Source organism: Diabrotica virgifera, chromosome 8 (assembly GCF_917563875.1).
Source record: "Diabrotica virgifera virgifera chromosome 8, PGI_DIABVI_V3a".
Lineage (NCBI taxonomy): Eukaryota > Metazoa > Arthropoda > Insecta > Coleoptera > Chrysomelidae > Diabrotica > Diabrotica virgifera.
This window is the reverse complement of record NC_065450.1, coordinates 173,076,083-173,096,814: the sequence shown is the minus strand read 5'-3', so window position 1 is coordinate 173,096,814 and position 20,732 is coordinate 173,076,083. Positions and strand designations below refer to the sequence as shown.

The window sequence follows — 20,732 nt, the reverse complement described above, 5'->3', positions numbered from 1 at the left end:
ATGGACATACCCATTATTGAATTGTTTTGTTTTCTTGTTAATTTTGTTTTGTGTTGTTAATTTTGGTGTGTTTGATATTTTCAGTTAAATAAAGCTTCAAAGCAGTGTTTTTATTTACAGCTTTTACAAGAAAAGAGATATTCGAATAATTAAAAAAAAATATCTTAGGGATACCACCAAGATAATACGAAAGGAGTATGAAACGAAATTAGCCCTCCAATTGTTCCACAGAATTTTTTAAAATTAGGAGAAAATACAACGATTCCATTCACCCCCGTATAATGCTTTCTCAGCAAAAAAATTTTGTTACCGGAATAATAACAAACAATATCTATACATGTACCTACAAACTGATGTAAGAATCTTGAAAATCGGAGTACAAATAATAATAAAGTTATGAATTGTCAAACTTAATCAAAAATTTTAGGTGGCGAAATTTTGTGCCGGTGAGTGTATATCTATGGTTGATGAGAGCAAATAAAAATTTAACATCCTTGACAAATTATTCATTCATAAACATATTTTATCCCAACGAATTTCATTAATCCCATGACGTTCGTAGTAAAAAGTCAACATTATGATTCATAGTGTCAAATATTTTCATCGTTAAAAGCAACAAACAACATTAAAATAGTTTATTAATAAATATTGTTCTTTCACAAGTCTATCTAAAACTACTGGACATCGCATAGGAGAGCTACACCACGCAGGCACCAGTGTTCAGGTGGTTTGGCTGTGTTTAAGTACAAAATTGTTATGTAATTTAGACCTGTCCGTCTTGCTTTCTTGTATACTGGGCACTAAAAATAATAACATAATGTTAATGTTATGCATATCGCACCTCCGCCTAAACAGCGTCGTAAGTCAAAAAAGCAAAATATCGAGAAAACAACGTTTAAAATTTTTGCTAGAACTTTTCTGGGTTTAATCCAAAAATTGTTAATATTAATACAATAACTATTTTAGTCAGTTACAAAGGTTTTTGAAACTCTACAAAATAGTCTATTAATTCTGCTAAAACTATTTAACAAAAATATTTTTTTGAGTTTTGATACTATACAGATATAACGAAAAATTTACGAAATATTATTTATCAAAAGTGGCTCTAGCAGTACAGAATAAAATATCATTATTATTATCTACTTAACAGACTTAATAATTTTTAATGATGTAACTTTAAATACAAGTAAGAACATTAAACAAAAAATACTACAAAAAAAAGATAAGTAAGTGATAAATGTGTCACTTTTCTTGAGCACATACGCATATTGTTTTGGATAAAGTAATCACATAATACTGTCGTAACTCGACAAACGACGCTTTATACACATCTTAAATGGACAAATGCCTCGCAAAAGTCGATATGTGACACTGTTTATGTTCGGTGCACCGTTGATTTTGGTTCATCATATAAAGATTAGTGTCATCTAACGACAATACTTGAACTATAAACGTACCACTTTTTGAGATAAGATTTTGCAATGTTATTAAACTGTTGGTGCAATAAAACCGTTTTTATTTTTTTTTGTGTTGTGACACTATTTGAGAGGAAGTGCGATAATACAAAATACATACAAGTATTACAGTGCTTAACATATCAACTTAAGGGGCGCAAAATCCTGGTCAAATGCTATTTATAGCATTCTTTTGTTTTCGAATCCTGAGAAAGCTAATAAATTTTTTTGAAAGATTTAAATTCAGAATGAAAGATTGCATTATTGCCGAGGGTCGAAAGTCTCTAAACCTTCTATAATCCACGAGGAAAAAAGTTTTCTCTAGCTGGCTGTATACCATTAGTCGCCGGCAGCTGCCGTCAGTTGCCAACACCCATTTAACATGTGAACATCTTAATTTGGGGTCAGATGGTACTCTGGGCAAAATACATGTGATATTTTGTTCAATTTCATAATTGAGGACTATAGAATCAAAACCTGCTAGATCCATGTTTCAAAATTTTGTCAGGAGGCTAAAAAAACATCAAAAATGTCAATTTTCCAAATAATTTCCGGCATTTCTCAGTCAAAGGGGCATCAATAAATATCATAAAATTGAACACTAATTTGTCATTTTTCTGCATGCCCCTTTCATCTTCAGAAATTTGTATTTTAATTTGGATTTAGCAGAACGAAAAATTTAGGATTCATCAAGTTTTGATTCTGATGGGCTCAATTATAGTTAATGTTTCCATCACTGATAAAGTTTAAAGGGATTTTACCATTAAACATTTTTATATTTTGGTGGTTAGCATGTCAGCATCTTTTCAGCACTGATAATGATCTGTTGTCAGATTCAAAACTAGTTCTGCTTGTGATGTAGCCTTTTTTAGGGAATTTTAATAAATATACCTTTTATAAAGGATTTTACTTGTTTGTTACTTCTATAATGTTTATTTTAACCCGGCACCTGCCACGTGACTTTGCAAGGCGCCAACTGCCACGTGGGGTGCTCACAGCACCCCTTAAAAATTTTCTGTGATCTACTTGTTTAAAAAACAAAATAATGTGTTGAGTAACACAAGAATATAGAAAAACATGTTTCATTAACTTATTAGTCACTATTATGTTATAAAAGTTAAAAAATAAAATGAAAAATGTGTTATAAGCAAATTAGCAAGTACCAAGCCATAATAAATGAAGTCAAGTAAAATATCTAAAAAAATGAAGATTTAGTGAGTAAAGAGTCTATATTAATAATTTAAATCAGTTATTGCAATAAAAAAATGTAAATTTGACCTGTTTATCACAAATACAAAAAAAAAAAATAGAACTTAAAGTACCAGATGATGACACCTCAATTCGACTTTAGAGCTACAAGTTCAGAATGACACTAAATAACCACTTCAAACACTAACACATCTATGCTATATAATATTATAGAAAGCTACTATGACACACAGCCTGGTTACCAAACTTGAAATACCAAATATTTGATAAAAATGTGTTATGGGGTGCTGGTAGCACCCCACGTGGCAGGTGCCGGGTTAATAAGTTATACATAGAGGAGAAAAAAGAGACAATTTAGTGTGATTTTTAATGACAAATATTTCATTCGAAATAAACTTTCTGTTTATTTTAACGGACCTTTGCGTTTCAAGGGAATTCTGCATATACATTTTTTAAAAAGATTTATTAGTTTTCTCAGGATTTGAAAAAAAAATGAATGCATTTAAATAGCATTGAACCAAGCTTTTGCGCCTGCCTCCTTAATAATTCTAAATATTCTACATTTATAATTCTAATTCAAATGAAAATAATGACTGTTCAATCTCAAATATTCGTCATTCATATCCGATATTAAACAGTATATATTTATCACCCCGTATATCATATCAACCAATTTGTTATTATATTGCCAACATGTGCTGGTTATTTAATTAGCTTAATTGTTGCAAATCGTAAACAATATTTTGGCAATGTCACATAAAGTTTGCTGACTAAATAAAAACTTTTGTTAGAAAGTCGTGTGGGCCATGACCCAATTTATCCTGCAGCTGAGAAAGAGCATGCATTATATTCATGATTCATTCACTAGAGTCAATTCAAACAGGCAAGATGTGCCTTTAAATATTTCCTTTGAGTCACCTCATACATTCAACATGTAGCATCATCACAGTAGTCTAAATTATTTAACTGTCATACGAAACATATCGGCAAAGCAACGTATCTCCCGGGGTTTACCCTAGTGCTAGTGTCATTCTACATTAATAAATCATCTACGTCCATTTGGTGTTTCATTAAAAGGCTGAGCCCGAAGATTATACATGACAAATTATAATTTCTTGTGAACATATTTTGCTTTTTTCTTATGTTTATTGCTATTATCTCTTGAACGAAAAATATGCGTAAAAAATGAAACAATTTAAAAATAAGTAATTTGTATTATTTAATCTGGTGTTTCATAAAGTTGCATACTGGTACCACTCCTTTTACAGTTCTATACAAGTTCCACTTACATAGAACCTACTTCAGGAAATATAGGTCCAGATATGATAAAAGAAGAAATAATACAATCATTAAAAACAATGATCAGCGGCAAAAGCCCTGGATATGACATGCTTCCTATCGAACTACTAAAAATTATAGATAAGCAGCATATTAATATTTTTTTAGTGATACTCCTGAACAAAATTTACAGCTTGGGCATATGTAGAATGTTTTTTTTTTAAACAAAGATAACAACTAAAAGGTATTAAGTAACACTAAGCTTAACAGCTAAAATAAGTATGTAGAATGTTTAAACTCGATCTTTATTTGTCTCCCTAAAAAGAAAAACGCAAGAGAATGCAGCGACTACCGCGAAATTAGCTTGATATCCCATGTGCTAAAGTTGCCACTGAATATCATCATGAATATTATGTCATCCATAATATCATGAATATTATGTCATCCATAAGCGAATATATCATAAACTGGACATAGACAATAATGATACGCAGTTTCCGTTTTGGGTTGAGCTGCAACCAAACCATTAACTCAGGTTCTTCAACCAGGAAACGCGTCTTCTTCCTACTCTTATCTTATCCTCTATATTTCCTTGAAATATGAGTCTCAAGATGTTATATTTTTCGCCTCTCATCACATGTTCGAGATATTACAATTTCCTCTCTTTTATTGTGTTTTCAATTTCCCTCTCTCTGCCTATTCTCCTTAACACTTGTATATTCGTGACTCTATCTACCCATGAAATCCTTAACACTCTTCTAAATGTCCACATTTCAAACGCGTTAAGTCGATTTATTGCATTTCGATTTAATGTCCATGATTCTGCTCCATAGCAAAACACTGTGTACATACCATTTAATTAGTAGTTCAAGAGGCAGCGCTGAAAAATTTCTCTGAATTTACTGAAGCTAGTTATTTCACAGTTGATTACTGTGATTGTGTAGAGAAACATACTGCGGTCGGTCAAGCGAAACTAAACAGGTGGTACTGAGAGCTTGTCAAAGTTGCTTACCTGTGGAGGGAATTAAATCCATTCACTGAGGCTGAAAATCAGTACACACATTCTAAATTAAATATAAATAAAAGTTATTATAGTCGGTCAACTGTATGATGGGACAAAGCCGGTCGGTCGGCACCAATGAATGTACAGGGTTATTCACTATATTTGGACCCCCTCTAAACCGCTTTATTTACAGAATTAGAAAAAAATGTAAAATACAAATCTTATTCAATTTTTAAATTATGATTTTTTGACATATATATCGTACTAGTGACGTCATCCATCTGGGCGTGATGACGTAATCGACTATTTTTTTTAAATAAGAATAGGGGTCGTGTGCTAGCTCATTTTAAAGGATATTCAATTCGCTATTCAGTAATATAAACATTAACATGATTGTTTATACGGGGTGTCCAAAAATTTTTTGTTTAATTAAATTAATTGTTGAATAATTCAAAAAAAATTTTTGGACACCCTATATAAATAATGATCTTAATGTTTATATTACTGCATAGAGTATTGAATAACCTTTAAAATGAGCTAGCACACGACCCTTATTCTCATTTATAAAAATAGTCGATTACGTCGTCACGCCCAGATGGATGATGTCACTAGTACGATATATATGTCAAAAAAATCATAATTTAAAAATCGAATGACTTTTGTATTTCATGTTTTTTTCTAATTCTGTAAATAAAGCAGTTTAGAGGGTGGTCAAAATATAGTGAATAACCCTGTACATTCATTGGGGCCGACCCACCGGCTCTGTCCCGTCATACAGCTGACCGACTATAATAACTTTTATTTATATTCAATTTAGAATGTGTACTGATTTTCAGCCTTAGTAAATGGATTTAATTACCTCCGCAGGTAAGCAACTTTGACAAGCTGTCAGTACCATCTGTTCTACGTTTCCCTTGACCGACCGCAGTATGTTTCTCTACACAATCACAGTAATCAACTGTGAAATAACTAGGCTTTAGTAAATTCAGAGAGATTTTTCGGCGCTGCCTCTCCGTCTATATTCTTAGTTTAAGGCCAACGAGAGCTGTCAGAAGAAATTGAAATCAGACGTGCGGTGAGATAGAGATGCGTGTTGTCGGGAATTCTTTTTAATGCCTACCCGGAAGAGATCTTAAAAAAGATCTTGAGTGTGAAACAGCTGGAATAAAGGTAAATGGAGCTCCCATTAAGAACATTAGATATGCGGATGACACTGTCAGCCGAAAATATTGAGGACCTTCAGTGGCAGGTGTCCAGAATATCTGGGTTTGGACGAAAATATGATCTAGCAATGAACGTCAAGAATGAACTAAGATGAATTTAAGACCAGTTTCAAAACCAACAAAAAAATCAAAAAGACAACAAAATTCACAAAATGTAACAATCTTTTGTCTATTTTTACAATGAATTATAATTTAAACTAACCAGATAGGTAATCAACTAGATGAAGTAAAGTCTGTTAAGTACTTTAATAAAAAGCAAACCCATGTTCAATGTAAAAGTAAAACCTTGTAGGATATTATTAATGTCATATGTCATATTGTATAATTGTAAAATAATAATGTATCAAAATTTGTCAATTCACATTTTATCGAGGAAAAACTAATAACTGTTATCTCTATTTAATGCGATTGCCAATGTAGAACAAGAATATAATGGCGAATTTGGAAATTTAGCAAAAAATGTTAAAACCGTCTACACACGCCCTGACAATCTGACAACCTGACCTCCTGACACGACACAATTCCCCGACCGTTTTTGTCGGAGTCGGCTATACACTCGTCCTGACAAAAGTATCTAAGAAAACGTAAAATTATTATTTTTTCTGCAGCCGTCTCGAAAATAAAGCTTTCGGTATGATTTATTAAATCGAAAGTACCATTTTTTCTGCAGCCGTCCCGAAAATAAAACTTTCGGTATGATTTATTAAATCGAAAGTACCATTTTACACAACTCGTACCGAAAGTAATCAATCACTTTCGGGACTAATTTTTTCACTTTCCTGACGATTTTTTTACTTTCGGGACGATTTTGGGTAGCTAGGTAACGGCTTTGACAATAACATCAACTTTGTATTTTATTACGACAACGCTTGTTATTTAAGAATCGTGTGTGTTTTCCCTCAGTTTTTCGTTTTTCAATTCCAAGAAATGGAAATCAGCAGTGAAATTGAAGCCACTTTGATTCCAGATGAGATTAAGGAAACTGCTAAAGCCGCTATTTATGAATAATTGTTATAATTGTGTTATTAATATTCATAAGTAGATTTTTGTAATGTTGAATTCACGAGAGTAACTTTAAAGTGTTTAATAAAAGTTCATAAGTAAAGTTTATCCATATATTCTTTTTAACATACAAAACGGCTGCAGAAAAAATATTGTACGTAACACGATCCAAAAGTGATTTTACGAGACTCGCAGGATTTCAGGACTCGCCTACGGCTCGCCCTGTAAACTTCCTACTCGCCTCGTAAAATATCACTTTCGGAACTTGTTACGTAAATTACTATTACTTACATTTGGTTTAAACATAATGTGTATAAACCGTATTTTTTAATTTACATCGTCATAACTGGGAGTACAAAAAGTGCAACCTTTTAAAATATACAGCTCCAAGTAGTAAATTCTCATAGAATAACACGTGATTTGTGTATAAATAGATCATTAACGAATACGGAAAAAGGCACGAAATAAACAACGTATTTATGGTAAAAAGTGTATGTATTATGTAAAATTATCATTTTACTTATATTTTTTCTAAACCTGATGTGTATAAGCCGTATTTTTAAATTATTAAAGTAATGATAATTGGAGGAAAAAAATGAAAAGTTTTAAAATATACAGCACCAGGTATTAAATTACGTAGGTACTTTATATTGTAGACCTTAGCATAGTTAACACGTAATTTGTGTCCACCGCTTTACAAAAGCAATCCGCATAGATTTAGTCCAGGAACCGAAGCTTTTCACCTCGCAATTTTTACAGAATGGATCGATTTGCTTAAAAATTTGAGAATAAGTAGTGGATGTGGATAGTCCAAGGATCAAAATCTATATGATGCCGAAAGGCGCTTTTACCATGGCAACAGTGGCAACCACCCCATTTCGGGGTTGGCAATATTTTATTATATTTTTACCACAAAAGTTAATAAAACCATTCATTCAAAGCAAGAAATGTTCTATAGGTATATTTTTTTGATAAAATTAATAGTTTTCGATTTATTCGCTATCGAAAGTGCTAGTTTTATATCGAAAAAAATCAATGTTTTTCGATAACGTTTCACTTAATTATTGCCGTAAATTTTTTTTTAAACCAAGTTCTTGGGAATTTAATAACCTAAAATTTCATATTTAAAGATTTTTTCGTATCTCTGATGCTAATCTTTCTATTCTGAAGAACATTGCATTTTTTAACAAACTACAAAAATTCGTTATTCGTTTTTAACTCCAGTGGTTGAAAACTTATTTGTTTCCAACACTGTAAATTTCAAAGTGTTCGGGCAATAAAATCTTTCTTCGCGTTTTATATATTTTATTGTGTGACATGTAACTTTTGTTATTGTGTAACTTATTAACGTCACAGATCGAGTTCTGCGTTGCTAATGAGTTTATTTATTAACAAAAATCAAATATAAGAAAAAAGTCTGTCATTAGAAAAGTCACTGAAAAATCTCCTCTTCCTATAAATCTCAAATATTAACTGCGAAATTAACTCAAAATTAGTGTATCCACATATTTGATGTTGTCACCCATATCTGTTCCTGTTACCCATAGTGCGTAAAGAAATAAAAGTTTGGTATTGTGTTACTCTTATCTTTACGTACTAAAAGAAACTCCCAATAATACAGCCCATTCAATAACTCCAAATAATACAGTCTATTCAACAACCACAGAGAAGACAAGGTGGTTGAAGGACGAAAGGACGAAATAACACAATTCAATCTCAAGCCACCTGCCTTTTCTCCATCCAGTTTTTCAAAAATTATCTTTATGAGGCAGTCAAACTTCTAGAATCTATTAACAATATATAAAAAGAGGAACGAATAAGGCTAATGACTAAAAACCCCGCTAACTTACATTGTTATGCTTCCAATTGTATTTCTCCCTTTTTGTTTTCAAAAAAATATATTGATTTTTTAACCGTAACTTTTTTATTCTTTATCTTAGAAAGTTTGTTAAAAAAGAATTTTGAAGGTTTTACAAGATCTATAAGGTCAATAATAATAAATCCTTTTAAAATCTTCAGTTGCAAAAAGAGGAGAGTTTGAAAGGGTTGTTAAAGGTGGTTTTTGCATGTTATTATAAGTTTTAATTGTCAATAGCTCACACAATTTTTGCCTTAGAAAATATTTATGCAAACCAATTTCTTGGGAACTAAATAAGCTACAATTTCATATTTAAACATTTTTTCGTATCTCTGATTCTATTCTGTGTATTCTGAAGGAAATGCCATTTTTTACCAAACTACAAAAATTCGTTATTCGCTTTTAACGCCATTTTTTTAAAAACTGATCATTCTAAGCAGGTCAAACTTCTAGAACCTCTTAATAATACATAAATTACATAAATAAAGAACACCAAATAAGGTCAATGACTAATTTTAATTAGGGTGTTGTTCTGAAGTTCTTTCCTTGTGGCATTTTTATAGTTAAGGATTTTCTATGGGAAATAAGCCACAATTTTACTAAAAAATGAATTTATTAACGTTTCGAAGCCCAAATGGGTTTCGTTGTCAAAATACAAAATACTATTAAAATAAACAAAAATGTTGTTGCTAAGTAAAAAAATTTTTCTAATAATTTATTTAATCTGACTCATCTATATTGGCAATTCAGACGTATATTATACATTTTAAAGTAGAAGACTTTAAAATGATATCGCCAATATTTATGAGTTGCGTTCCTGAGACGACTTTACTAAAAGATAGTTCATTCGATTACATGAAATCAATCCCAACTCAAGAATATCCGTCGCAAAAAAATCATAGCATGTGATCTGTCTTTAAAAAGACAACCAAATGCAACGATGACAGTAAAATTCTCTCGTTAGAGATTCCATAGTAAATCACGAGGGAAAACCAGGAAAAATCCTCGTGATACTATACCGACATCGTAAGTATTTGGTCTTTTATTTATAATTATTTATAATTCAAACATATTAAAGTCAGAATTTGGTATTAGTTTTTTGAAGGTAAATTAAATGCAAGACCAAATACTTACGATGTCGGGATAGTATCACGAGGTTTTTCCCTGGTTTTCCCTCGTGATTTACTATGGAATCTCTAACGCGAGAATTTTACCGTCATCGTTGCATTTGGTTGTCTTTTTAAAGACAGATCACATGCTATGATTTTTTTGCGACGGATATTCTTGAGTTGGGATTGATTTCATGTAATCGAATGAACTATATTTTAGTAAAGTCGTCCCAGGAACGCAACTTATAAATATTGGCGATATCATTTTTAAAGTCTTCTACTTTAAAATATATAATATAGGTCTGAATTGCCAAAATAAATGAGTCAGATTAAATAAATTATTACAAGAATTTTTTTACTTGGCAACAACATTTTTGTTTATTTTAATAGTATTTTGTATTTTGACAACGAAACCCGATTTGGGCTTCGAAACGTTAATAAATTCATTTTTTAGTAAAATTGTGGCTTATTTCCCATAGAAAATACTTAATTAGGGTGGTGATTAGGGGGTGGGTTCCGATCACTTTTTCACTTAAAAACACAGAATGTCAGTCATTCTTCTCATTATGTCACTTAGTTTTTGAACTAGAGACATTTTTTATTTCTGGATATAGATATTTTTAAATACTTTAAAATAGTTTGAACAAGAAGTTATCCTCTAGAACTGCATAGTTTTCCTGTATTTTGACTTTGAAACTACAATATTTAGCATTTGACGAAGAAGAGCTAACATATCATAAAGTATAGTTCGATTACTATTGGTCTTAAAAAATAAAAAAAATGGTTTTGTTTATTTTTTCAAAAGGTACATTTTTGTTAAGCAAAGCTGTTTTGATAAAACGAAAACTTTTTGAGTTATTAGCAGAAAACTGATTAAAACATTTATTTTTTCGATATAAAACTAATACTTTCGATAGCGAATAAATCGAAAACTATTAATTTTATCAAAAAAATGTATGAAACGTTTTTCACTTAGAATGAATTTTTTTACCAACTTTTGCGGTTAAAATATAATAAAAAATTCCACAAGGAAAAAGTTTTCCTGTTGTTGGCTGTATACCATGTAATACAAAAAACAGTAAATCCTTTATAAAAGGTATATTATACGTATGCCTTTAATCGTTCTCTGCATAATCAGTTAGAGCAAGTTGTATCCCTCTCCACGTGTAATATGCCCGAGATATTCGAATTTTCTTGTTTTCATTGTAATTAAGATGCCCATTTTTTATTATTCTTTCGCAGAACCTCTTTGCTTGTGACATGTTCTGCCCATGATATTTTCAGGATTCTTCTATACACTTATTGTAATAGGTATATTATGTACGTGTGGTCCGATAAATACTTAGCCTCTCCGCCCGGTGGCGTCACTGTCGCAAGCAAAAACTCCCATCGTGTAATACAATCTTGTAGACTAGACCAGGAAGGATCTGTTTTTAGGTGGATGTGAGAAGTGGCATTCGGATTTTTGCCGATAAAGTTAGGTGATAACTTCGTTAATCATAATGACTTATACTCCTTCTCAAATATGCCCGGAACATTAATAAAAAAAATAAAATATTTAAAAATTTCAAAAAATTTCGTTTTTTTTTCTACTTTCTTTGCTTATAACTTTAAAACGATTCATTTTGGAACAAAGTAGGGATGGCGGTTTTTGACAAAACACCGGTTTTCGGTTATACCGGTTTTTTTCCTTACGGTTTAACCTGGCGGTTATAACCGGCCAAAAAACCGGTTTTTCCAATAGGTTACAATGCTATATTTACAATGCACTTAGTTTGCGATACTCCACTCGACTCGATACTCGATATCAATATGATCAAAATTAGTACTATCGAAAGAACATCAATATCAATATAAATAAAACACAATTTTTAATAAAACCATTTTATCCTATTAATTATTATATTTATTTATTATTTTATTATTATTATATATTTATTGATTATTATTAAATATAATATACATATTGAATATACATATTGCAATAATATACAATTTAACCCAACAATTTCAACTTATAAAAAATTTCCCACACTCTTTCAAATGGGATTAAAAAAAAAATAGTATCAACATAAATATTTTACTTAAAAATAAATTGGATAATGCAATTTATCTTTTATTTTTAGTATCATCAAAAAAATTATCATGTATTTCTTTTAAAACGTTTGTATATTTGTATAATAGGTACATTTTATCTCATTTAATACTTCCCGTAAGGGTGTATCGTTTTGAAAACGTAGGGAAATCCTTGGAGATTCTTATTTGTAATCGGCAATTCGATATTCATAGTCAGAACATTATTTTTGGTAATCATAAAAAGTAATTCACCAACTTTCAATGTCAAGAGTCAAGTGTGAAAAATAGATGATGTTTGCGTCTACTTCAACCAGATCACTTGCTACATAAATATTATGATTACAAATACCTTTTCAACTAAATATTATAATAAAACTTAATTGTTTCTGGCTGATGTGAGTTTGCACTTTCAGTTTGCTTCTGTGTTTATAAAATAAAATTTGAATTATGGTTTTGTTTGGAATAATTACTTAAGAATAATAATTATGATTGGGATCCAAAATAATACCAAACCTAATCCTAATCACCGTAAAAACCTAATAACCGGTTTTTACTTTAAAAAGAAAAAACCGGTTATAACCGGGACAAAAAAACAACCGGTAAAACCGGTTATTGCGAAGTAAAAAAACCGGTTAGGTTTTTTCCATCCCTAGAACAAAGTCGTATTAGCGGTGTGCAAGTACTTGGAAGGGAATTGAGAAACGATCGTGCGCGAATAGCGGAGAAATATTGCAACTTTTTTAAATAATTATTCATATTGTCAATTGAAATTGTCAAATTGACGTACATTTCATATCTACTGTCATTGAAGAAGAAAAATTATATGTTGCTCCACAATATTGATATGATATGCAATTATTATATAAAGGTAAATTTAATTAATTGTATTTTGCTTGCAGTACTGCATTTTAATGACTAATTTTATTTACTACATACAATTGTTTACGTTTTACTAACATAACCTGAATTTTATTTTTTCTTCTTATTATTTTTTTGGACTAGGGCCTTGACAATTATCCAGTAACCAGGACTAATATAATTGGCCAATATAATTAAAAGTGCGAATAAAGTTGCAGAGCGTATAGTGCAGTCACTGAAGGTTTTCACCTCTGATTTCGTTGAACCTCCATCGATTTTTATGAAAATTGGTGAGCAGTTAGAGAATACCTCAAGGAACAAAGGTGATATGATGCCAACTTGCGCTTTTACCCTGGGGGTGGATGCCACCCCTTTTCTGGGGTGAAAATTATTTTATTAAAAATAATACCACAAATCGATAGAGGGACAAATTCTAAGCAAAATTTGTTATATTAAGTTATTAACATAAATTAATACTTTTTGAGTTATTAAAGATCAAAAATTTTATTTTTTCGTAAAAACAATGCATGTTTTAAAGCTGTTTTTCACGTATAACTCAAAAAATGTTAGCTTCTACAACAAAGATATTCTTACCAAAATTGAAGACAATGAAAAATTAAATACACTATTCGCTCAAAGTACTAAACTAATGTTAATTCAAAGTGAGTTACAGATAATTGGATGTATATTTTTTTCGATGAGTACTCAAATCTAAGTATTCAAGCTGAAATAACGGGAAAACGATGCATTTTATAAAATATACCTATTAAACACTTATCAAAGTACTTCAGAATACCTAACAAATGAGCTCCAGAAGAAGTTAATAGCATCAAATTTAAGCAAGTTATGATGAAAAGAGAACCCTTTCGAATTTTTTAGGAATAAGTGAAAAATAAAACATACGCCATTTCCACAAAAATTTAAATTTATAGTAATCCTCACAAAAATTTCTTTGTATTAGCATAAATAATGATTCTAACAATTTTCACCGGTTTAGAATACATATTTAAAAAAAAATACAATTTAAAAAAATCAGAATTTTTAAAATTATCGTCATTTTCATTTTCTTTTGATAATAACTATAAAAATACTCAATATACTTAAAAAATGGTTAATATCCAAATTTTAGTTTTTTCTATATCAAATATACCTGTTTACCATTTCTGTAGGGTGAAAAATAACCGAGATAGAAACGTTGAAAGCTTAAATTTTGCTGCGAGAACCATGAAACCGTGGCCATTTAATTTTTGATTTTAAAAAAAGTAAGAGGTTTGAAATATTTAATTCAACGTGTTTTAATAGCCTTTGGAATTACCTTTCAAATCGTTTTTAGGTGTACCTGATATCTTAAAAATTAACGGAGTTATTAAAAAAAAAACAATAACATTTTTTGGAAAAAATTTTAAAAGATAAAGTTTGAAAATTTTTTGGAGCATAAATTTTAATGCTATTAACTTGTTCGGTAGGTATCTCATTTGATAGATATTTCTAAGTACTTTCACAAATGTTTAACAAGTTTATGTTATAAAATGCATCATTTTCCCGTAATTTAAGCTTGAATACTTAGATTTGGGTACCTACTCACCGAAAAAAATATGCATTCAATCACCTATAACTCACTTTTAGTTAATATTAAAAGGTTTTTCCAGTAAGTACTTTATTTCGTTTTTTATTAGATTCAGTTTTGGTAATAATTACTTTTTTACAAAAACTTACAGTTTTTGATTTATCTATGAAAAATCGGTTAAAAACATGCATTTTTCTTACGAAAAATTAAAATTTTTGATCTTTAATAACTCAAAAAGTTCTGATTTACTTTAATAACTTTATATAACAAATTTTGCTTAGAATTTGTCCCCCTATCTAATTATGGGGTTATTTTTAAGAAAATAATTTTCACCCCGAGAAGGGGTGGCATCCACCCCCAGGGTAAAAGCGTAAGTTGGCACCAGGTCACCTTTGTTTCTTGAGATATCCTCTAACCACTCACCAATTTTCATGCAAATCGATGGAGGTTGAACAAAATCAAAGGTAATAGCTCATATCCCCCTTCAGTGACTCCACTAGTAGAAATAGGTGTCGCTTTGCCGAAGTTGCACGGTCCCAATAGGAATAAAACAAAGATAATTAAATTTTCTATCAGATACGATTGGTTAAAAATGTCTTAATTTATCACCCTTGCTGCAAAATAGCAATAAATATAAAATAAAGGGGCAAAACAAGCCTGTCTTTATTCAATGTTTTTCCATCACTTAGGTTACACTTGGAACCTTCTTAATTAGCTTAGAAAATTTTTGTAATGTGCCAAAACCGTCCACCAAATTTCATTAGAATTGACTTACTAGATTTTGCATAATAATTTTGAAATCTAGACTTTTTTTAAAAGATTAAAATTTTTTAAAAACTTGCACAACAAAAACTAGAATATACAGAGATTTGTCAATTTTTTTAAATATAAAGAAGCACTCCACCTATCTAATGCACTTTACAGAATTGAAATCGGATTATTTAAGCAGCCTCAGCAATGTTTTAAAGTTATAAACAATTTTTTGGCTTGTAAACAAATTAGTGCTGTGGCCAGGAGGGGGTGCCACTGGCTCCTTTATTTAGATGGACTTACTTAAGTCTTTTTTTTATGTATTTTGACCCGTAGAACACGAATTTTTTGGTTAACAGTTGAACTGTATGTCGATAAGATTGTTATAAACAAAGAACTTGAGTAATTACATATCATCGATTTTTCGCAAAATAAAACATTTTTTGTATTTCTTGGGTAATTATAAGCAAAAAATGCTCTTACAAGTATTTTCGTAGGATGCATAGTTTTCGAGATAAACGCGGTGAAACTTTCAAAAAATCGAAAAATTGCAAATTTTTGAATGCGAATAAATTTTTAGTAAAAAATAAAATAGCAATTCTGCTGACAGCATTTGAAAGTTTAAGTCAAATTATACTGGTTTTAATTATTTGCATTGTTAGAAATTAATTTTTGAAGTTATACTTCTTTACCGGCGATAGAGGGTGATTTTTTATATGTTAAAACCTATCAGCCCGGCGCATGCGCATTATAACTTTGTTCTGATTGGATGTTCAAATGACATGTCAAAAATTATCCGATATGGCAGCTGTGGTTTGGAGGTAAAGGTAAAGGTAAACAAATGTATAATATATTAGTTTTATTGTTGTGAGGACAGAAACAAAAAAGTTTATAATATTGCAGTGACTTTTAAATAGTTTTTAAAAGCAACAGGTACGTAATAATTGTTAATGTATCATGGGTATAAACCTACCTATTTGATCTGCCAAAATACATAGTATGTAATACTTTTATTTATAAAATTTGATTACCATCAAAATTTCTATCAATATTCACCTAATATATTGTTTTTTTACTCTATGTTTTGTTGTATTTTTTCAATTCTAAATCATTTCAATTCAAAATTAAAATAATTTGATCAATTTTCAAAATATCAAAATATCACAAGTTTAATCGGTTTAGTTAGTCGATCTTCGTAAATAATGACACATAGTGTCCGTGGCTAAGCGGAGAAGGCGAATGAATTCCAATACCAACCGCTCTTATCAGCGCTGGTTCGAGTCCCAATAGAAACTTTCTTTTTTGTTTTTTTTTAATACATTTTATGATTGTAAGTATATTTATTATATAATTGTATTTTCAGAAAATACGTATTTAGTTAAAAAAATTTTCGACAATTAATGTTCAGACATCATTTGTGGCTTGGTTAATGTGTTTGTGTGTGTTTTATTCTTTTATTATTTTAATTTTTGGCACTGTTCTAATAAAAATGTTTGAGAAGTAGTAAGTATAAATTAGTTTAATATTTAAACAAAATATAAATAAAAAGTATATTAATTTCGTTTAAATCATATAATAGAAGTATAATTTCTTACGTGCGTACAAAGTACACACACATTCTTTTTTTTATTATTAAACAAAGCTATTTTTTTATAAGCCAAAAATTTTTAATTTAAAAGATTGCTGAGGCCCCTTAAATAATCCGATTTTAATTCTGTAAAGTGTATTAGATAAGTAAAACATCTCTTTATATGTAAAAAAACTAGCCAAGTTCTAAATGGTCTACTTTTTGTTCAGAAACATTTTAAACAATTTGAACTTTTTTAAAAACATTTAGATTACAAATTTATTATGCAAAATCTATTAGGTCGATTTTAATGAAATTTGGTAGACCGTTTGAGTAAGTTATAAGAATTTTCTAAACGAATTACTAAGGTTTTAAGTGCCACCAAAGAGGTTAAGAAACATTGAATAACAACAGGCGTATTTCGCCCCCTTATTTTGTATTTATTGCTATATTGCAGAAAAGGTAATACCTTAAGACATTTTTGACCAGTCGTATATCATACAAAATTTAATTGTCTTTATTTTATTTCTCTACGACTTTGTTCCAAAACGAATCGTTTTAAAGTTATAAGCAAAGAAAGCAGAAAAAAGTCGATGTTTTTCGAAATTTTTAAATATTTTAATTTTTTTATTAATGTTCCGGGCATATTTGAGAAGGAGCGTAAGTCAATTATTATTACTGAAGGTATCACCTAACTTTATCTGCAAAAGCCGAATGCCACCTCTCACATCCAAAAATAGACGTTTTTTTACAGATTAGTCTTGTGGTGAGAGCACGCCAAACAGAATTCTATTTTGTTGACGTCATAAAATCGAATTTCACAATGGGAGAATCGACGGTTGCTAGGCAAGGTGATGTCATTTAAATATAATTCTATTTTGCGTGCTCCCACTACAGGACCCAGAGCACGCCAAATATAATTCTATTTTGCTGACGTCACAAAATAGAATTTTATAATGGGAGAATCGACGGTTGCTAGGCAACGTGACGTCACTAAAATAGAATTCTATTTGGCGTGCTCCCACAGCTGGTCTACTTACAATTATTTTTGTTTCTCAGCTAGCTAAGCAGGTCAAACCAAATTTATTTCAACATTCTGGTACTTATTTGTCACATTTAATTAATTTGTAAGACGTTTAAATAAATATTTACGACCGGTCAAGATAACAAAAGCAGTTGTTAAAGTAAACAATGTCAAGACAAGTATTCCTATATTGCTAAGAACAGATTCGTATCTAAGATAAGAAAATTTTTTTCTATGTATAAAATATAATTGCATTACAAAACATATTATTTTCATTAATATACCCTATTCCACGAATATTTTTTGAAGTTATACTTCTTTACGCGCGATTGAGATTCAGGGTGAATTTATATTGATCTGCGCGCATGCGCACACCGACAGTTTGGTATTAGGCAATCTAAACCACGTGATTTTTAATGACAGGACGACTGGCAGGCAATTCAGCGTTGCCAGAGTTGTTACAATTGTACCAATTTGATACAGTTAACAACCAAACTTTCGATACTAAAGTCTCCTAAAGTAAAAACCTAAAATTTTGTGACATAAGAAATTTGCTTCAAATAATATTAAACGACGTTTTTTTTTAAGTTTTTGTACAAAATGTGTTGGTTTAGTAATTTGTGTCACTATTCCAGTCATTCCGGTGCATTTACAAAAATTTCTCTGGCAACACTGCACACAAGCGATTTTATTGGATATTTAATTTAAATTAAAATTTCAAATTTAAGGTACAATGTGGTATTACTAGGTACCTAAAATAATAAAATATATATTACCCCGATGATTTTACCTAAAATCTAATTTTAGGGATGCTCAATATTATTTTTTATTAAACTTATAAAACATAAAATTTGTTAACCTAGCTTTCTTCAATCTTCCAAATTACTTAATTAAAACTTTTTAACTACTTATTAAAGTTTATTGACGTAAGCAATATTTTTTACTATGTCACGGAAGTATTTAGCAATATTTACACGGACATAAAATACGAAAATTACTTTAAAATACTAAAATAACACTATACTATCATATGCCTTCAATGTATTCATGCCAGCCGCCAGACATCTTGGAATAGTTTGACAGATCGTTGGATTCCCTAATTAGTCTTTATACGGGCTCTGATTGGGTGTTGAAATGATCTGTCAATAATTGTTCAATATGGAGGTTATCGGTAAACAAAAATGTTGTATATTAGTTTTTATTGTTGTGAGGACAGAAATAAAATCAAATTTATAATTATAGTGACTTTTTAAATAGTTTTGAAAAGCCACAGGTACGTAATTCTAAATGTTTCAGTTGTATTCCAATAAAAAATTATCTTCATACCTATTTGGAAAATGTAAAAAAAATAATGTACTTACCTAGTACTTGCTATGCTATACCCTTAGTAGGCAATGCTTTGATTTACATAATCTGATTACGAACAAACTTTCTACAAATTTTCATCTAATGTATCGTTTTCTTACTCTGTATATTGTTGTATTTTAATTCGACAAAAATCAAACTAATAAAAATTCATATAAACAAAATGTCAAAAAGTTGTTCAGTTTGTGTATACTCCCACATGACGTATACGCGAAGGTGGTGCAGTTTGAAATCGCTTCGACTCTCGTACGGTGGGATACACGGGAAGTAGGTTCAAGCCCAATGCAAGTTATATCATTTTTTTATTTTTTTTTATAGATTTTATGATTGTAAGTATATTATTATATAATTTTTTTCAGAAAATACGTATTTAGTTAAAATTTTTGGCAACAGTTATTGTTCAGAAATCATTTGTGGCATTTTTAAATGTGTTTGTGTGTGTTTTATTCTTTTATTTTTTTAATTTTTGGTATTGTTTTAATAAAACTTTTTGGAAAGTAGTAGAGAAACTGTTTAAAGTATATTGATTTCGTTGAAATCATATAATAGAAGTATAACTGCTTACGTGCGTACAAAGTACACACATTCTTTTTTTATTGTTTGTTTACTGTGCAATCAGTCTAAAAAAAAACAGACCATAAACACATTTGTTGAAATTTACAATGACCCGAAGAGAAATATTTCAAGAAATATTTACTCTACATGAGTAGGTACCTATTACAATTACGTTTACAATTAGTGTTTCTTAAGTTAAGAATGGTAAATCTAATGGAAATTTTTGCTTAAGGCGTCTGATTTGTTGACTATTGTCTAATAAATTTAGCGCTAACACATTTGGGTGGTTTTCTAGTCGCTGTAAATATTTATCACTGTGTGACACTATCACTTCATTCACAGTTGGCACTTGAAGGTCTTGTAGGATGTCTTTGTTGCTTACAAACCACGGCGCATCAGTTATTGCTCGTAACACCTTGTTTTGAAACCGGTCCATGATTGCTAGATTGGATTTTGAAGCAGTGCCCCACAACTGTATTCCGTACGTCCAAATTGGCTTGAGTATTATGGCATTGTATGCTAGTAATTTATTTCTCAACGACAACTGGGATTTTCTTCCGAGCAACCAATAGTATTTTCTATATATGGTATCAAGATGTTTTCTTTTTTTCCATAGATGAGTTTTCCAAGTGAGTCACTTGCCCATATGTAGGCCTAAGTACTTTACAGTATCTACCGTTGGAACGGGAGCATTGTTGAGTGATATTTGAGGAGAATCGCTATGGCATTTAGTGAATACTATGTGGCTTGATTTGGATTCGTTAAGTTTTATCTTCCATTTCTTAGTCCATTTCTGGACTTTATTTAGGTTTTCTTGGAGTTGGTCTGCTACAA

General features: G+C 30.3%; 1 protein-coding gene across 1 annotated transcript in view; it reads right to left on the bottom strand.

Moving 5' to 3' along the window:
- Positions 1–620: 620 nt before the first annotated feature.
- LOC126889868 (dynein axonemal heavy chain 8) overlaps positions 621–20,732 on the bottom strand; it is a 424,246-nt gene continuing 404,134 nt past the window's right edge. Inside the window, exon 67 of the mRNA XM_050658553.1 lies at positions 621–800. Within this exon, the coding sequence (XP_050514510.1) occupies positions 675–800 (126 nt within the window). The 3' untranslated portion in view covers positions 621–674. The remainder of the gene's footprint in view (positions 801–20,732) is intronic.